The sequence below is a fragment of the Phlebotomus papatasi genome, chromosome 3 (genome assembly GCF_024763615.1).
Source record: "Phlebotomus papatasi isolate M1 chromosome 3, Ppap_2.1, whole genome shotgun sequence".
In the NCBI taxonomy this organism is placed as follows: Eukaryota; Metazoa; Arthropoda; class Insecta; order Diptera; family Psychodidae; genus Phlebotomus; species Phlebotomus papatasi.
Window position 1 is genome coordinate 70,674,094 of NC_077224.1, and position 17,187 is coordinate 70,691,280.

A 17,187-nucleotide genomic window follows, 5' to 3' on the forward strand; every position below is an offset into this window, starting at 1 on the left:
GTTTGCTTCCCCAATAGTGTCTTTGATAAAAGATAAATCTAACTCCTAGCTAAATATCTTTTTTTTATGTGGAGCTGTTTGAAACCAACTCATAAATTGCTTCCAAACGCACCTTACTTCCAGTTGCGAAAAACTTTTTAGATGAAAATCTAGAATATTTATCCCTCTTTACAAGGCACAAAGTCATGTGTACAAGGCACACCTCAATTGTGACATATATCGTGTAACGGTCACGAGTGCAGCAAAAATCGCATTCGAATCTATGTAAATGACAGGAAATGGCTTCAACTTCGAAAACCACTTGCCAGGTGGTAGAGGTAAATGGAACTCGAACAAGAAGTTGTTGATGATCGAAAAATTCAAACTCATTTTCGAAATTTTCATACTAGAGTAGACTCTCCCAAATTCGGGCATTTGAGACCGAAATTAGACTGAAAAGACTGAATTAGAGAGAAATTCGGACAGCAAGTTGTTTGAAATGGAACGATTTTTTGTTCATCTGCATACTCATATTGAGTTTATATGCTCATTGCTATTGTAATTTTCATGAAAATCCCTTAATAATGCAAAATCACATCAAATCTAAGACAAATCATGACAAATTTGAGCATATTTGCTTCATTTGATAATCATAATCGAACTTGAAAAATGTCAACAAACTTTTTTCGAATTTAACTACCACCCGAATTATAAAGTAGCCCGATCTTAAAAGACCGGAATTAGCGAGAGTCTACTGTAAATTTTCGCACGAGGTGCCGAAAATTTGTGAAGCATTCTAAAAAGCTCACAGAAGAGTTACTCAGTGATTATGGTGTGATTAAATAATGAGACAAAAGTAGTGAATATCATTGCTTTGTGTTTTTCCTCACAAATAAAGTGAAGACGGACACATTTTGACAATTGCAGAATTATCAAGAAGTAAGAATGCGTCTTTTTTGGTTTTTTGTCTATTTTGGAAAAAAAACACAAAAGACTGCAGATCGTTTGACTAATGCAAACAACAAGCGACGACACATGGTAATGACGTTTCTATTCGCCGTGAGACATCAGAAATTGCTTCGCTTTTTGTTACTTTTTGCTCTACACCTTTTGTTACTTTTTACCCCAAGTGGCCATTTTTAATAAAAGGATTTCTGAAGAAAAGAACTTTTGTGAAATTCTAAAATAGATAGCTGATTCGTATTCAAAAAATCCAAATTATTTAGAAAATATTCACCAGTACATCAATTTTTGAAAATAAGTAGGTAATAATTGTTATCTTCTGCAAGGAAAATATTTCAAAAATAGGACTAAAAATTCGATATTTTTTATTTTCTAAATTCCTTGTTAGAATTCTAAGAAACTTACGACATTGAAGAAGGTCTATGGAGGCTATCTATAGAAAAAACTTGAGCCGCTATCTTTTTTACCTTGGAAGATATTGAATTTTAAATTTTTCGATTTGTGAGTTTTTGCCCCATTCTCCCGTACTTGTGAATGGTTTTAATTCTATCTTAAGAATCTTAATTATTCGAAATTCTGTTTGGATTTTCGAATATCAGTACAACAAACTACAATTATATGAATAGTTGGAGTAGGGGAAAACGCGCTTTTCGCACAACTAAAGCTCGAAACACTTATTTTTATGTTTTTAATTAATTTGACGCATCATAATATTATATTTTAATAGATAGTGCATTACCTTAAATTACCTGAAAAGACCCATGAGTCAAATCCATTAAGAACATTCAAATAAAAATGAGTGGTCCGAAGCTTGAGTCGTCCGAACGTGTAACTTTCCCTTATACATTTCCCTTACAGCGATTTTAGATATAAATGTTGCAAATTAAATCTATTTTTGTAACGATGGTAACGATTTAGTTTTTTTTACCCGTATGATAGTGGCAAAAATGAGTTTTCCATTTTCTAACAAAATTCATTAGGAAAAAAAAAGAAAATTCTAAGTATCCTTTCGATATCGAATACTGTTCTAATCCCCCTACTTTTTCATATTTTAACTTGGTAATGTCTGGAAATTTTCTCAGTGATTCATGTACGTGAAAAATAGCGTGGAAAGACTACGAGAGGCGTTAATAAAAACTTGATGTATTTGTCCATGAATATTATTACTCACTTAGAAATACGTTAGATGGTGTGCGAATGGCTTAACTTTCGAAAATCTCATGAACTCTCTCAAACTTTTGAGGTATGTTCATTGTAATTTTTGGTAGTTGCCTTGCCAAGATTTGCTACTTTGAAAAAGATAAATGGCGCAACAGTTTGGAATGGTTTGAATTTTTTTTTCCAATGAGGAGTCAATATTGCGAAAGGGATGCAAAGGACAAGGCTCTGTCCTATGTTTATTTGTTTTTTTTTCATCAATGAACGCCTTTTGAGTATTGTAAATGTATGGTCCAACAAGTGTCCTTTTTCTGCCCCAACTACCATTACTTTATGGCATGTCACTGACCATTTTTCTATGCAATTACACACATAATCTATATTTTGCCTCATAGAATTTTGCTGGTGAGGGTCGTTCGGTGACCAGGTAGAGTCCATCAAAAAAAAAAAGCCTACATCCCATTGAGAGTTTAATTTATTTATTAATACATAAGGCACACGCCACCGGAGTATTGCTATTGGGATGTTAAAGGAGAGAATAATAAAAATAAAAGAGAGAATATAGAATGAGTGGAAAAAAAATCGTGTTTGCTGACATTGTTATGGGGTTTTTCAACGAGAAAACCAAGAGGAGGCATTAAAACGATTAATTGTTGTGTCGAGACTTAACAATGAACATATGATTTTTACTATTTAGGACTCTTCCCATTGTTTACTTCCAAAGAGTTCATTCATAAAATTTTTTGGAAGTCACTATAGGCCTCATTTTTTTCCGCGAGTAAATAAGTCAAAAATTATTGCTCTATCGATTAGTACATAAATAAGTGTAATTATTGGGTATTTAACTATGATTTCCCACTGTTCATCATTCATTCTCATCTCCCCGTCACGATGTTTTCATCTCAACACCCATTGAGAATCAATGGAGTGACTTTAATTGATGTTTAGACAAGTTCTTTGCCACCATTAATTGTCGATTTGTATATTAGTCAAATATTTTCACGTTTTTTTTTATGACTGGTAGACAGATGGAAATGTCCATCCCAGACAGAACGACTCTCATATCGTATCTCATTTCTCCCAAAAAATGCATGCCATTGACTTTTATAGCTCCCGGGGACAATGGGATTTTAAATGTTTACAAAATATGCGCTTCTATATCTTCGCATGTGTCTGCATAAAATAGAAGCCAAAACCGTATAGACACTCAAGAGCTAAACACTTTCTGAATCATGCTATCAACAGACCACGTGTATATTCTCTTTTTTTTCCTGACCACTGCAAATTTTTCCCCTGCCATTCTTGCATTCCCTGATAATTTTATACGATGAAGTTGCTCCGCGAGCCGTGGAAGTTTTATGTATGGACTCAAAAGAATGAGAGAGAGATGAGCTTTTGTTATTAGTTTTTCATTCATTAACAGTCTCATTATGTATTCCACTGCTGCTGATATGGGTATTACTCATTCTGAGGGGATTTTGTGGTTTCCGATTTGAAAGTAACTGAAATTGGCAAAGCTCTCAAGGTTTATTTTTATAGCATTTTTTTATACTTTTAGTTATAAGAATATTTAAAATTCATATCGGGGAAGATTTTCCAGCTTCGCACACATTCTGTGCTTCGAACACTTCATATTTTTCCCATATGCCTTTGATGAATATGACTTATCTAGGGAAAAGTACTCTCCATTCGAACGTTCATGCCTTCGAATAATATGAATTTTCTTTTATTTTTTCTAAAAAATTTACGCCTTTCTATTAAATATTAGTTAGCTTATTATCAATTATCGATAATTCTGTGATAATTATGTATAAGTCTCTTAGGAAAAATTAGAGAAATTCACATGATTCGAAGGCACGAATGTTCGAAGGGAGAGTACTTTCCCCTACTCAAAAACAAGCGAATTAAGCACTTTAGGCTTTCGGTAGATTAGATTTTCGAATAGGTTTGGCTTAGATTTGGTGTAGCTATCTCTTCAAAAAGTTATCACTGGACAAAGCCAATAGGAATTAATTGCAAGTTAGTCTTCTCGATTCAATTCCTTGTTTGAGTTTATGTTTTTTCTTGCGCCGTTTCCATGAAGTAGGGAAATTACGCCAAATTTCGGACAGCTTACAATATCGAACATTTGTTATGTTTCTCAAAATTCAACACCACTCCTTACAACCTCAAAAAACATTATCTCTACGACCAATATACTGGAGCAAAAGTCTTAGAAGTATTCCGGAAAGGCAAGAAACATTGAGAAACTTTGTGTCCGGTATTGCACACATATCAATGTCTAAATTTTTATTCGTGTACAAATATTGTAAAACAAAAATATTTTTCGAACAGTAATTAGAAGAAAATTTACAGTTTCATACAATGCGGTATTCCGGACAAATTGCAGTAGACTCTCCCAAATTCGGGCATTTGGGACCGAAATGTCAGACGAATTAGAGAGAAATTCGGGCATCAAATTGTTATAAATGCAACGATTTTTTGTTTACCTTCATACTCATATTAAGTTTACATGCTCATATTAACTGTAAATTTCATGAAAACCCTTAATAATGCACAAGTGAGATAAAGCATGGCAAATTTGAGTATATTTTGCTTCATTCGATAATCATAATCGAACTCGAAAAATGTCAACAATTTTTTTTTCAAGTTTAACTGCTGCCCGAATTAAAAAGTAGCCCGATGTTGAAGGAGCCGAATTAGCGAAAGTCTACTGTAATTCGAAGTTTGAACTTCGGTAATCTAGTAATAGGGGAAAATGCTCTCCTTTCGAACGTTCATGTCTTCGAAGAATGTGATTTTTTTTTGTTTTTCGTAAGAGATTTACACTAAATTATCACGGAATTATCAGCAATTGATGATAAGCCTACTAATATTTCATAGAAATGTGTAAGTCTTTTAGGAAAACTAAAAGAAAATTCACATTATTCGGAGGCATGAACGTTCGAAGGGAGAGTACTTTCCCCTGGTCTGTCCGTACAGAAGTATTTAGATCTTGAAAAATTCGAAAACCTATTTGAAGATCCAAAAAAGAGACTTTCTTACTTCGTAATACTTTCGCAAGGTGGCGGAAATTATATCCTGTTCGAATTTCGAAGTGCTCTAGTATCAAAATGTGACGGTCTTCACATTGTTGTGAGGAAAAAAAAACAGAACAACGACGTTCACTGCATAATCACTGAGTAACTCTTTTGCCAGCTTTTTAGTGTGATGTTTGACAAATTTTCCCACCTTGTTCGAAAATTTAGTATGAAAATTCGAAATTGAATTTGAATTCTTCGAACTTCAACGACTTTTTATGCAAATAGACTTCCATTTACCTTTTATCCAAGACACTATTGGAGAATCAAAATCTACTTCTGTTTGGGCTCAGTATAATTTTAGTAATTATGCAATTCAACGGTACTTTGAAGATTATTTTAATTAAACTATTTGATTAAGTTTTAGAAGAGTTTTTCGAAATTTTAATTTGTTTTGTCCAAAATTCTAGTTTTTACTCTACTTGTAGTGTACTCTACTCGAATTAATATTATTAATCGTATCGAGACATTGTATTACAAGGTAATCATTTTTACAATGTTCTCCATATCCCGTGTTGTAAGAATCTGCTAAGTCCATTGTAGACCGACCAGGAGCGCCTTCTCTGCTGCGTGGATGCTTCTTCCATGCTCCCGGAGTTGTTGGGCGTAGGCGTGCATTATATAACTTTATTAACAAATGAAAATTGTCTAAATTAGACATTCAGATCTTTGCACCGGGCGGGACTCGAACTCACAACAGTAAGTCGAGCCGGGGAATCGATCCGCCCAAGAGCCAACGGTCCTGCCTAACGCGCCACTAATTCCCCTCTACTCGAATAACTCCTAGGCTAGTTTTGTAATTCTAAAACGATTAAACTTCAAATTTCAGGATGTTAACGATATTTTTGATTGGTAGAATTTGAATATCAATAACTGATCATGGTCCTTTTCCTTCATTGCAGATTCCTTGTTCATCAATGATGGGTCTCCAAGCGGCGGCCAGTAAACGAAAGTATGATGTGGGAGAGAGTGGTGAGGCGGCTGAGCAGCAGGGGAGTTGCTCGCCGGCCAAGAGTAGCCGTTGGTCAGGGGCGGGTGTGTCTACGACACCCGCAACAACAACTACATCTGTGATCTCGGCGTCGGGCCTGGGTGAGGATAGCATTGCGCGCCTCGAAGCGGTCACGGTGCCAGGTGAAACGACATGGGCCGGTGAGCCCATTGTGGATAGTATCTCGCGGCTGCAGGCAGTGGCGGTGCCGGGCGAGAGTACGTGGGGAACGGATGGGGCTCGCTCGGCACTGGCCACGACCCTACTGGCCGCCGACGATCTCGAGGATGACGATGATGACTTCGAGGACGATTTCGATGAGGACGATACGGCCATTCCCAGCTACCTGCCGCTGCGATATCCGTGCGGGCCGCCGCGTGGCTACGGCCCGCCGGCGGCCTACTCTCCCGCCGCCAAAAGCAGCTACTACACCGAATCCTATCCACCGCTGACAACGTGCTCAAGGGGTGTCTATGGCCGAGGGCCAGCTTATGGGTCAGCGGGTGGCTGGTCAGGTGGCTACTATACCCCTCCGGAAGCAGCCACAAGTCCGCAGCAAACAATACGTTGTGCGGAAAATGGGAAGTCGTACCTGGAATTGGGGAGTGCGAGCTATGGCTCAAATGGCGGGCTGGCAAGTGCCCGTGGTGGTGTTAAACGATGCTGTGATGGTAGGAATAATTGGTGCAATAGTAAACAATGCTACAAGGAGAGACGCTTAAAGATGATGAACCTCAGTATGTTTAAGTTATCACGCTTCCGTCAGGTGAGTGAGCAGAGTCTCTATCGTTCAGTCCTCATATGCAACACCCTCAAGTGCATTGAGCGCGAAATGGAGATGGAGAGCAAGGAGCTGGGCATGCATCAGCACCACGTGACAAATCCACATCATCACCACCATCATCACATGCATCACCCACAGCCACCGCCACCTCAGCCCCCACATCCAGCGGACTATCATCCACAATACAGAGCTCCGGCTGTGCATCATGCCCACCATACACCGCCCGAGATGCACTATCCGGCTAGCCCTGAGGCACCCGGAGGTGGCTTCCAGGCGCCCTACAATGGTCGCGCCGCAACTCCAGCCCCACCCAACCTGCCATTCAATGACTCCCTGCCGCCATACGATCACCATCCGCTGCGTGATGCTGCCCACAGTGGTGGTCGCGCTACTCCCTTCCCCGCCGCCGGACTCCCGGACACAGATTCTGGCTATGGAGACGAAGACTGCACGAGGCCCATCAATTGGGGCTCAGTGCTAAGTCTATCGTCACAATCCGCCCTGGATCCACTCAATAACAATGATCTCTTCGCCGGAACGACTGCCACCAGCACCCCAGCGGCCACGAGTAGTAGCACCAGCAGCTGCTCATTCGCAGCCGCAACCACCTTCTCCTTCGCCTCAGCCGCCTCGTGTACGGTCACGGCTACGACCAACTGGGACTACGGGCTGCTGGACATGGACCTAGGCCTAGGGCCTGAGCTCACCGAACTCCTGCCCAGCTGGAAGCTGACGCCGCTAAGTGCTGACGACATCCTCAAGTCGGTACCCGAACCGGGGCAGCAGGAGATGGACGCAGCCTTCACACACATCATGGTCGGAAGTTAGTAGTGTGAGGGCAGATTACCATCCCAGTCCCTTATTCTCGATGAGTTTCCATTTTTCTAGCCCGATTTTTGTTCGGTGCCATATCGCTCATACCATGCTAAAGCTCCGTAAGGACAAATTGCTTATTTGAAGATTTATTAAATTATTCGTTTTTTTTTTATTTTCTCAAATTTCCAGTGATTTTTCAGTATTCCGAAAAGAAATATTTGAAACTATTTGATCCAGGGGCCTCTCGACATTTCATTTTTCCATACGTTTTTGCCTAGAGACACTGAAGACTGTTGGCAAGTTTTTTCCTAAAGAGAATTGACTTATCAGTCTGATATATTTCAAAATCCTGCATTAAAAGCTATCTCAAAATACATATTTCATAATGTTCGCCAAAATAATACAAGAATTACAAGCAAATTTGTTTAAGTCGCGGTGCAATATCTGCAAAATTTTTACAAGGGAAAGTGAAAAATAGCTTCACTTTTTATTACGCTTGATGGGCCCCTGATTTGATCAATAACTTATTTTCTACACTGAGAAATAAAAAGAGGGTGCGATTAACTTTTTTTCTTCATAACTTTAACACACTTTAGGTGTAAAAATATATCAACATTTTTTAATGTTAATTTTACACCCTTTTAAGGGTAAAATTAACATGAAAAAGGGTAACTTTAACCCCCAATACACCTAAAAAGGGCAATATTTACACCGATTTTGGATCAATAGCAGGGTAAAATTAACATTTCCGGAATGTTATTTTAACTTTTTCGGATTTTTCTCAGTGTACATTTGACTATAAATTACTTTGCCTTAAATCTTCTACAATGTCTACAATACATTTTCAGTCACCATGAAAACAATGGAAAAGGTTTCAATTCTACAAGAACATTAAAAGTTTGCCCAATTACCGCTAGTGGCGTTATAGTCACATGGTATTAAAAACGGAAAAGTCATTTTTACTGGTAGTTTTTCTCGAATGAATGCACTTCGAATCAAATTTTGAGATATATTTTGTAGCAAATATTTCTTTTGGAATACTGAAATAATCACCAATATAATTAATAATTTCAGCTTCTTAAATTGTTTGACATTCAATAAACACATCAAGCAATTTGAGAAACTTAGAGTTTAAATCCAAATCCAAATTGAAAGGTTCAAAACATCAATTTTATTCAAAGCTATGGGGGCCTAGAAACTTAAAAAAAATTACCTTGATTATCGATTTTGAAATATTAAACAAAACGAATTCTAAACTGTTACAAGAAATTGACAGATTTTCGGTGAGTCTATCCGATATTTGGCTTTGCAATGTTCGGGTAATAGCTATCAAACACAAGTAAAAATTAAAAAAAAAAATCTCTTCTATGAGTTTTATCTGTCATTTTCGGTTCCAATCAGCCAAATATTGAAGAATCTAATGGGTTTCTTATTTTAAATATTGGAAATTGTAAAGGAAAGGTTCTCTAAATTCGTTTGTTCCTTGCTAAGAGGTCTGATTCCTTTTCAGGAAGCGGACCTCTGACACTAATCTCCTCCAGCCCATGCAATTCCTCGTCAGCTTTTTCCAGTTCCTTAGCATTCTCAGCTAATTAAGGATGTAACGTAATACTTCTTTTCACAGTTTACTGGGGCGTCTTCTCATCCTTGTCCCTTCACGATCATCTATTTAGTAGCTTTCTAGACATTCTTTCAGTTGGCATTCGATATTTTTGTCCTTATCAAATGATTGGGCGTGCTCTAATAATAGTTATAAAGTCTGGCACGATTTTTCCAGATAGGTACTCTTCAATAACTGATTCCCTCACTGGAACATAGACCCGTCTAAATATATGCCTCTCGATGATCATTGCCGATTTCTCTTTAGCTAGGGTCTAATAAATAGAGAATTTACTGAAGGCACAATTTTCTGACTTTAGGGGCTCGAAGGATCGCCATGACATTTCCTGTTGTGCGCAATTGATACTTTCCCCGCCTTTTCTCACTCGTATGACTAAGGAAGTATCGAAGGATTAATCAATCAGTAAGATTATCCAGGAGTACCGATTTATCTCCAAATATTAACCCTAAAAACACGTGGAGGTTCTTGCTTAGATTGACTTAACGGTTCTTTGTACTGAAAATATCGCTTGATGTATCAATTTTTCCAGTTTCCAATTTCTAAACTTGTGGAACTTGAAATGATTCTACAAGACTCTCTCTCAATAGGGACTGTGGGGCAAAATGTCATCCAGTTTATCGATAGATTTGGGCGTCAAAGCCTTTGTAAATTCCACAAAAAGCGCTCAATTATTAAGAATCACGATAAAATAGGAAGAACTACAGCGAATTTGAGCAAATTAGCTTCATAATTAAACGTGAAAATTGTCAACAAAATTTTTCGCCCGATTGAAAAAGAGCCGATTAAGCGAGAGTCTACTGTACAACTTGTCCCAAATGGACTGTACTAATGTACTAATCGTACTAAATGAACCGACAGTACTAAATAGACTTTTTAAGCCCGAAATATACTGGAAGTGTAACGAAAGTTTAAAAGAATTATCCTGGAAATGGGCGCAAATTCTCAAATTTCCCAGCGTCCGATTTCTTAGCTTGTGGAAGTTGAATTAATTCCTTCCTTCTTTAACTTCCCAGCAAAACTTCGTTCTGCAATTCCGGAATTTTTCTTCTTCTTCCTTTTTTAACGGCCATCAATCGCTAGCCGCACTAGCGATCGTACCGGCGATTAACCAAAGTTATCAAAATTTGTCTCGAGTAAGTGAAGTCTCACACCCGTTACCTAATGGCTGCTCCAGGAACGGTTATTTCAAATCCCTACATTCTATTGCAAAAGTTGAGGGAAATATACTTCTTGAAGGAAAAGAAATTTTTTTCATAAATAATAAATAATTTTATTACCCTGAGCTGAAAATCAGATCGTAAAAATTTTATGTTCTCAAGAAAATTCTGGTGCAATTTATCAAAATATGTAGAATTTTCGATCGGGAGTATGTTTAATATTCCTATTTAATCATTCTTTATAGACAGCATGAAAATCGTGATTATAAATTCTACCATGTTGATAAATTTAGAGAAAATATTCCAAGTTCATTTTGACAGAACGACATCTTGAGGAAAGTGCCGAAAATTCATGAAATTTTCTATAGAAATTCTGTAGAAAATTCTGCAGAATTTTCATACAACGATCGAATCCACCTTAGAGCAAAATTCTTCAGAAATTCTGCAGGATTTTCGGCAGTTACATTTTCAAATCTGACAAATTTCTGCAGAATCTGCAGCAATTGCCGGGTGGGATTGTTCCAAATGTATTGTTATAGTAAACTTCTTTTCAAAACGAAAAATATTGAAATTTAATTAAAATTTAAAAGGGACTCTTCTGGAAATAAGGTAGAACTGTCAAATTTTCCAGCGTCTAATTTCTTATCTTAGATTAATTAATTTAAATTAAATTAATTGTAACTTTAGCAACATGTTTGATAACGAAATTCCTTTTTTGAAACTGGAAATATGATAAATTTAATTTAACTGGACTTTTTTTGGAAATCAGCTCGAGCTGTCATATTTTCCAGTGTCCACAATTTCTTAAATTTGTAGAACGTGTTATTTTAAGGATAATCCATGTGGAATCAAATATTTAATTCTACAAAATATTTCAGTAACATCGTATTCTTTGATTGGCTAGAGCTTTATAAATGCTTTCCAGCTCAATCCAATCACAGAACGCGATATTAAGTATGAAATTATTCAATAGTCTCCTTCAAATGGAAAAAATCTACAATTTATCCTTACAGAGTTTATGCATAGCATGCGCGATGGCGATATAATTTCTCATGCAGCAGAAATTTGGCGAACCAATATTCATTAATTTTATCAGTAAAGTATCGTCAAATATCTTCCAATTTTTGACTTGAAACTTTTTCCAAAATTGCCTCAGTATTTTTTTGTACTAAAAGTAATTTTTAAAAAAAATAGTGTATTTAATTTTTTAAATAACTAACAATTAATACGGACAAAACTGCTGCCACTCATTGTTTAAACGTGATAAATCTCTGATTTTTTTTTTAAATATTACTCTGACCATGATTTTCAAGACATTTAACTACGGTTCTCTTTTTATTAGAGTTTTTGCTCAGGTTGTGAAGGCTGTGTCTACATGAAAAATTACAGAAAATAATTATGATGAGAAACATTGTAAGAAAAAAAAACCACATTTAGTAGAAAAAAATAAACACAAAAATTAAATAAAATGCATAGAAAATTTTGTGACCCGCCATTTAACAAAAGAAAATGCAGAAGAAATACAATTTCAATTTAAGTAAATGTAAACTGTATCCATAATTTTCCTATTCATATTTAAAAAAAAAAGAAAAAATACAAAAAAAGATACGTAACACAGCGAAGCGAAAAGTGAATGAAAATCAAAAGATTAAAAAGCAACACGAAATGATATTTTGTAGTGAAAAGATGATAAAAGTGAAAAGTACAGTGAGATTATTTTTCTTTCTGTTGAAGGAAGAACTAAAAAAAAGGATAAGAACAAATTGAGAAAAATGTTGAGGAATAGTGAAGAAAAATCCAGAGAAGGACAAGAAAATTAAACCCCAGAAAATAATATATTTATTCTAATGATGTACACTTCCTTAGTAGATTAATTAAACATTAAAAAAATGAAAAAAGAAGTACTTGAAGAAATTTAAAAAAAGGGACAAATTGAACCAATATTTTGATGGAGAAATCCAATTAAAAAAGAAATTTAAAAAATAAATAAATAAAATTCTTTCCACAGGAATTGACCATAGTTTTCCCTTTTTTTATTCTTATTTCCATCCAGCCATTGTTTTTTTAACATAAAACATTTTTTACTATATAAATTTTTAAGCAATAGCTTCTTTTTGAAAAGCAATATTTGTGGTAATTTTATTAATTCTAAGCAATAAAACAAGGAACGTTGACACTTTTCACAATGAAAAGAAGAACAAACCGATTTTTTCTTGATTTTTCTGACAAAATTTATTTAAAAAAAGATTCTCATCGCCCCAAAAAAATTGACTTAATAAAAAACATGACAAAATTTCTAAATTTACTTAATTTATTCTTAAAATAAAAACGGAAACAATGACAAAATATTGAGAAATTAAATTGAAAAAAGAAGAAAATCGCGAGAAAAATGCGGAAAACACATCAAGAAATCATTTGTAAATAAAAAATAATGAAGGAAAATAAAAAAAGGAATAGAGAAGGAAAAAAGTACGAATTTGTAAATAAGAAAAGTACTATAAAAAAATTGTAATAGTTGAAATTTTTTTTAAATGTGTATATAAAAATATTTCTGCCACAATTGCTGAAATTTACTTATATTTAAAAAAAAAGGAAGGAAAAACTTAGATGAAGAAGTAAATAGAAAAAAGTATTAACAAAGAAAAAGAAATATTTTCGTTTCTCATTAATTGTGAATGGGATTTAAAAGAAAAAAAATAAAACATTAGTGATGAGTGTATGAAAAAAAAAGTGCACAATGTGAAGAGAAACTTTGAGAATTTTCTTTTTTTTCATTATTAATATGAGATGAAAATATTATTAAAGAAAAAAAAAACATTTTAAGAAAAAATAACTCAAGAGAAAATTTTAAAAATAAAAAAAAACAAGTAAAAAATGAACAATCTAGTCCTACTTACCGATATATTATTATAAATAAAAGAAGTATAATTAAAAATTATGATAAATTATAAGAGAATCTATATATATGAAAAAAATCCAATAGCAGATAAGTTATATTATTATTACTTATTAATTATTATCATTGAATAAAAAAAGATAATGGAAAAAATTAACAAAAAAAAATTGAGAAAACTTGCAAAAGTCATGCAGAGTTACACCAAAATTGCAAAAAAAAGAGATTATTTTTCGTCAATTACAAAACATGGGGAAAATCTTGTAGAATTTCCCCAAAAAGATTTAAAAAAAAATTAATCCCAATTTGCTCCATAAAAATCTCTCAAGTGACAATGAATTAGAAAAAAAAACCGAAAAAAACTAAAAAATTTCATTTTAAATTTTTGCAGAAATCTTTTATCAACTTTGAAAAAAAAAGACAAAAAACGTCTCACAAGAAATTAGTAAGTGTATAACATTAATGATGAAAAAAAAATGCTAATAAAATTTGATGTTCAATAAATATGTACAATCAAGAGTAAAGAAAAAAAATTAAAAGAATTAACTTTAAAAGTAATGAATAAAATCCGTTGTTTCAGAAAGAAAAAGATGAAAGAGAGAAAATAAGAAAAGGATAAAGGAACGTCACGTGAAGCTGTGTAATTGGATGAAAAATGATGAAAATTTCAAGAAAACAGAAAGCAATGTTTGACTTTTATGTTACTTTTGCAAAAATAAAGAGAAATAATTGTTAAATTGAGAATCATGTCTTTCACTGAATTGTTTTCGGAGAAGTGTCGGTCGCTGGTAATGAAATTCGAAGATATTTCTCTGAATCTATGAGGAAATGGATCTGTCCCAAAAAGGTAAGCAATTAAAAAGAGGAACGGATAATCAACTTTCTTCTTTCTCTTGCAAAAAGATCAATTTCTGTTCTAAACGAGCACTTTTTAACACATTTCAAAGAAAGCAACATCCTAAGTAACAATAAAGGAAACGGAGCAATATTTCGGACAGCTTGCAATATTGAGCACTTGAAATGTCGTACATTGGAAATTCAATTTATTAATATTAATATGTATTCAATAATATTTTTCTAACATTCTTGATCTGTTTCTCAGTGAAATGTGAAAAATTATCGAGTATTCTTCGCTATTTGGTTTAATTTTCATTTTAAAGATTGAATAAATTGAATGAGATTTCTCAGATAAATTACGTATGGCGTTACACGTGTATATTCTGTGTTTATTAACCGATTTCGACGACTTTTAAGTTACTTAAATACTTACTGGCGGCCAAAATAATAGAATCAGCTCCGCAAAGACCACTATTTACCCTTTAGTATTTTTGTTTTTTCCAATTCGTTGAAATAAGTTTGATGTAGAAACGTTCAAAAATAATTACCTTACATCAAATAAGTATTGTTTTGGCCGCTAGAGGTCTCTATTTTTCACAGAATACATCAATAGTGAAATTTGATTTGAACAAGACAATAGTACCACTTTCATTTAAATTAAAGAATGTGGTCTGTAAATCTAATAAGTTTAAATAAAGCCATATTTAGAAACCATAGATGACAGTTTTCCAATTTTTTGGCCGAACTGAATTTCACTATTGACGTATTCTATGTAAAATAGGGACCTCTAGCGGCCAAAACAACCATTATTCTACGATTCTAATAATATGAAGATTTCTACTACAGAATTGTATCAACAAATTGGGAAAAAATACAAGTTAAAAAAAAATATAAGCTTTCCAAAGTGATTCTATTATTTTGGCCGCCACTGTATGTCCTATCTGAGATCGAGGCCTCTCCAATGATAAGTCGCATTCATCTCCATTCGACTTCAGTGCAGCCTGATCACTACTTGCTTACATAACTTTACCAATTTCACGGTTGCATTTCACGGTTGCATCCTAACAAAATTTCATGTCCTCTGATCGGGCTCAAACTTGGCTAAAATGTATTTCGTTCGCCTCTTCCTAATCACGAATTATATGGGTGGCTAAGTTACGTTTCCGGGCGGTCGGTCGGCCGCTCTTTGGAGCTTAATAACTCCCAAACTCAGAAAGATATCGTTTTGCGGTTTTCGGCAAAGGATATATCGGGTGAAAATTGCAACTCAGTACATTGACCCTAAATCCCCACGCCTCCTTCCGCCATTTTTAATACCCCCTCCCCCGTTTTTGTTTTCTCAATAGCTCCGCCCCTATGGCATCGATCGAGCTCAAATATTATGCCCTAGACACACTTACGACTTAAGCCGAGGGACGACTTAGTGGAAAATGATGGAAATGTAGTTTAATCATTATTTCTAATATAATTGCGCTAATCCGTCTCTCGGCTATTCCTCAGGTGTGTCAAGGGCCTTAGTATGTTATGGCTAGGCCTTGGAGGTTTCGATCAGTAACAAACCTAAGGTACCCTGACCCGAGCTATAAGGGTCTAAAAAAGAAACTTCTTAAAATGGCCATAATTCCGATTCTAATTGTCAGAATTTAAAAAGTGAGGGCGTTTTTGAAACTCTCATGAAATATCACTTCCCTTTTAACATCGGAATTTCGTAAAACTACCGCTAGGGATGCTATTATTAAAAAGAAAAATTTTCAATTTTCTAAGTTAAATAACTCAAAAACTCCATTGTGCATCGGGCTGAAATTGTAGTATGTTGTAGCCGCAAATTATACCTATCAAACAAAAAAAAATACTTAAGTCGATCGATAACCCCTGACCCTAATGCCGGCTTCAGACTGGAGGTTTAGCCCAGTTCCCGAAGGTCTCAAAAATCTAAATAATAAGCAATTTTATTGATTTTTCAAAATCTAATGAATCATTTGCCCTCAATATTCAATCCTAAACAACAATTTTCTAAAAAATCGTGCCTGATAAGGAGTTAGAGGAGTTAAGCCAGATGGTTAAGCCTTAGGTCTGAAGCTCGTATAATGGTGTCTGCACATTATAAGCAATTTTCGTCAAAAATTGCCCTTTTTAAAAAATTGTCACGTTTCTGTCTACAAGAATAGGGGAAATTTTCTTTAAAAAATACAGTTTTTAAAGAAATTTCTCTTAGTGTGTAGAGGCCATAAGGGGTCAAAGTTCGAAAATTGATGATTTTCCATAAAATAATAAAGTAAAGGTATTTCATTAAAAAATCAGTGAATTGCATTTTCGAACTCATATAACAAAAAAAAGCTCGAATGGCATTGTCAGGTTTCGAACTCACGCGTGACAATGTCACGAAAATTACAGAATTCCCCTACTGGTCGAAAAAACGAGTTCCAGAAACAAGCAACCCCCATTATCTCGGCTTCTGAGTAATCGATGAGATCTAGTTCTACGGAAAAATTATAGAGAACATTCTGTAGGGGAACTCTGTAATTTTCGTGGCATTGTCACGCGTGAGTTCGAAACGTGACAATGCCAATCGAGCTTTTTTTGTTATATCATATGAGTTCGAAAATGCAATTCACTGATTTTTTAATGAAATGCCTTTACTTAGTGATACTATGCAAATACAGTCTGCCTTGGTTGATTTGTTTTACAATATTCATTGTCGTTTTAATTGCCAGAAATCTCAAATATGTGACTTCTGGCAATGTCACGTGAGCTGAAATGGCAATGCCATGGCTACAGAATCGCATTTTCGAAAAAGCTCTCCTGAGACTCAACCCTAATTTGTCATTATGGCATTATCAGAGTGTTACAGAATTCCCCTCCTGGTCTACATTTCAGCCATATATCGTTTTTCGTCGGTTGCGTCTAC

At 34.9% G+C, this 17,187-nt stretch overlaps 1 protein-coding gene across 2 annotated transcripts in view; it reads left to right on the plus strand.

The window, feature by feature from the left end:
- The window catches only part of LOC129808172 (SKI/DACH domain-containing protein 1), a 69,121-nt gene extending 54,935 nt beyond the window's left edge, over nt 1-14,186 (plus strand). For both annotated transcript variants that reach the window (XM_055857938.1, XM_055857937.1), the window contains one exon: nt 6,083-14,186. In XM_055857938.1, coding sequence (XP_055713913.1) covers nt 6,098-7,783 — 1,686 coding nt within the window. In that variant the 5' untranslated portion in view covers nt 6,083-6,097 and the 3' untranslated portion in view covers nt 7,784-14,186. The remainder of the gene's footprint in view (nt 1-6,082) is intronic.
- The last annotated feature ends 3,001 nt before the right edge of the window (nt 14,187-17,187 follow it).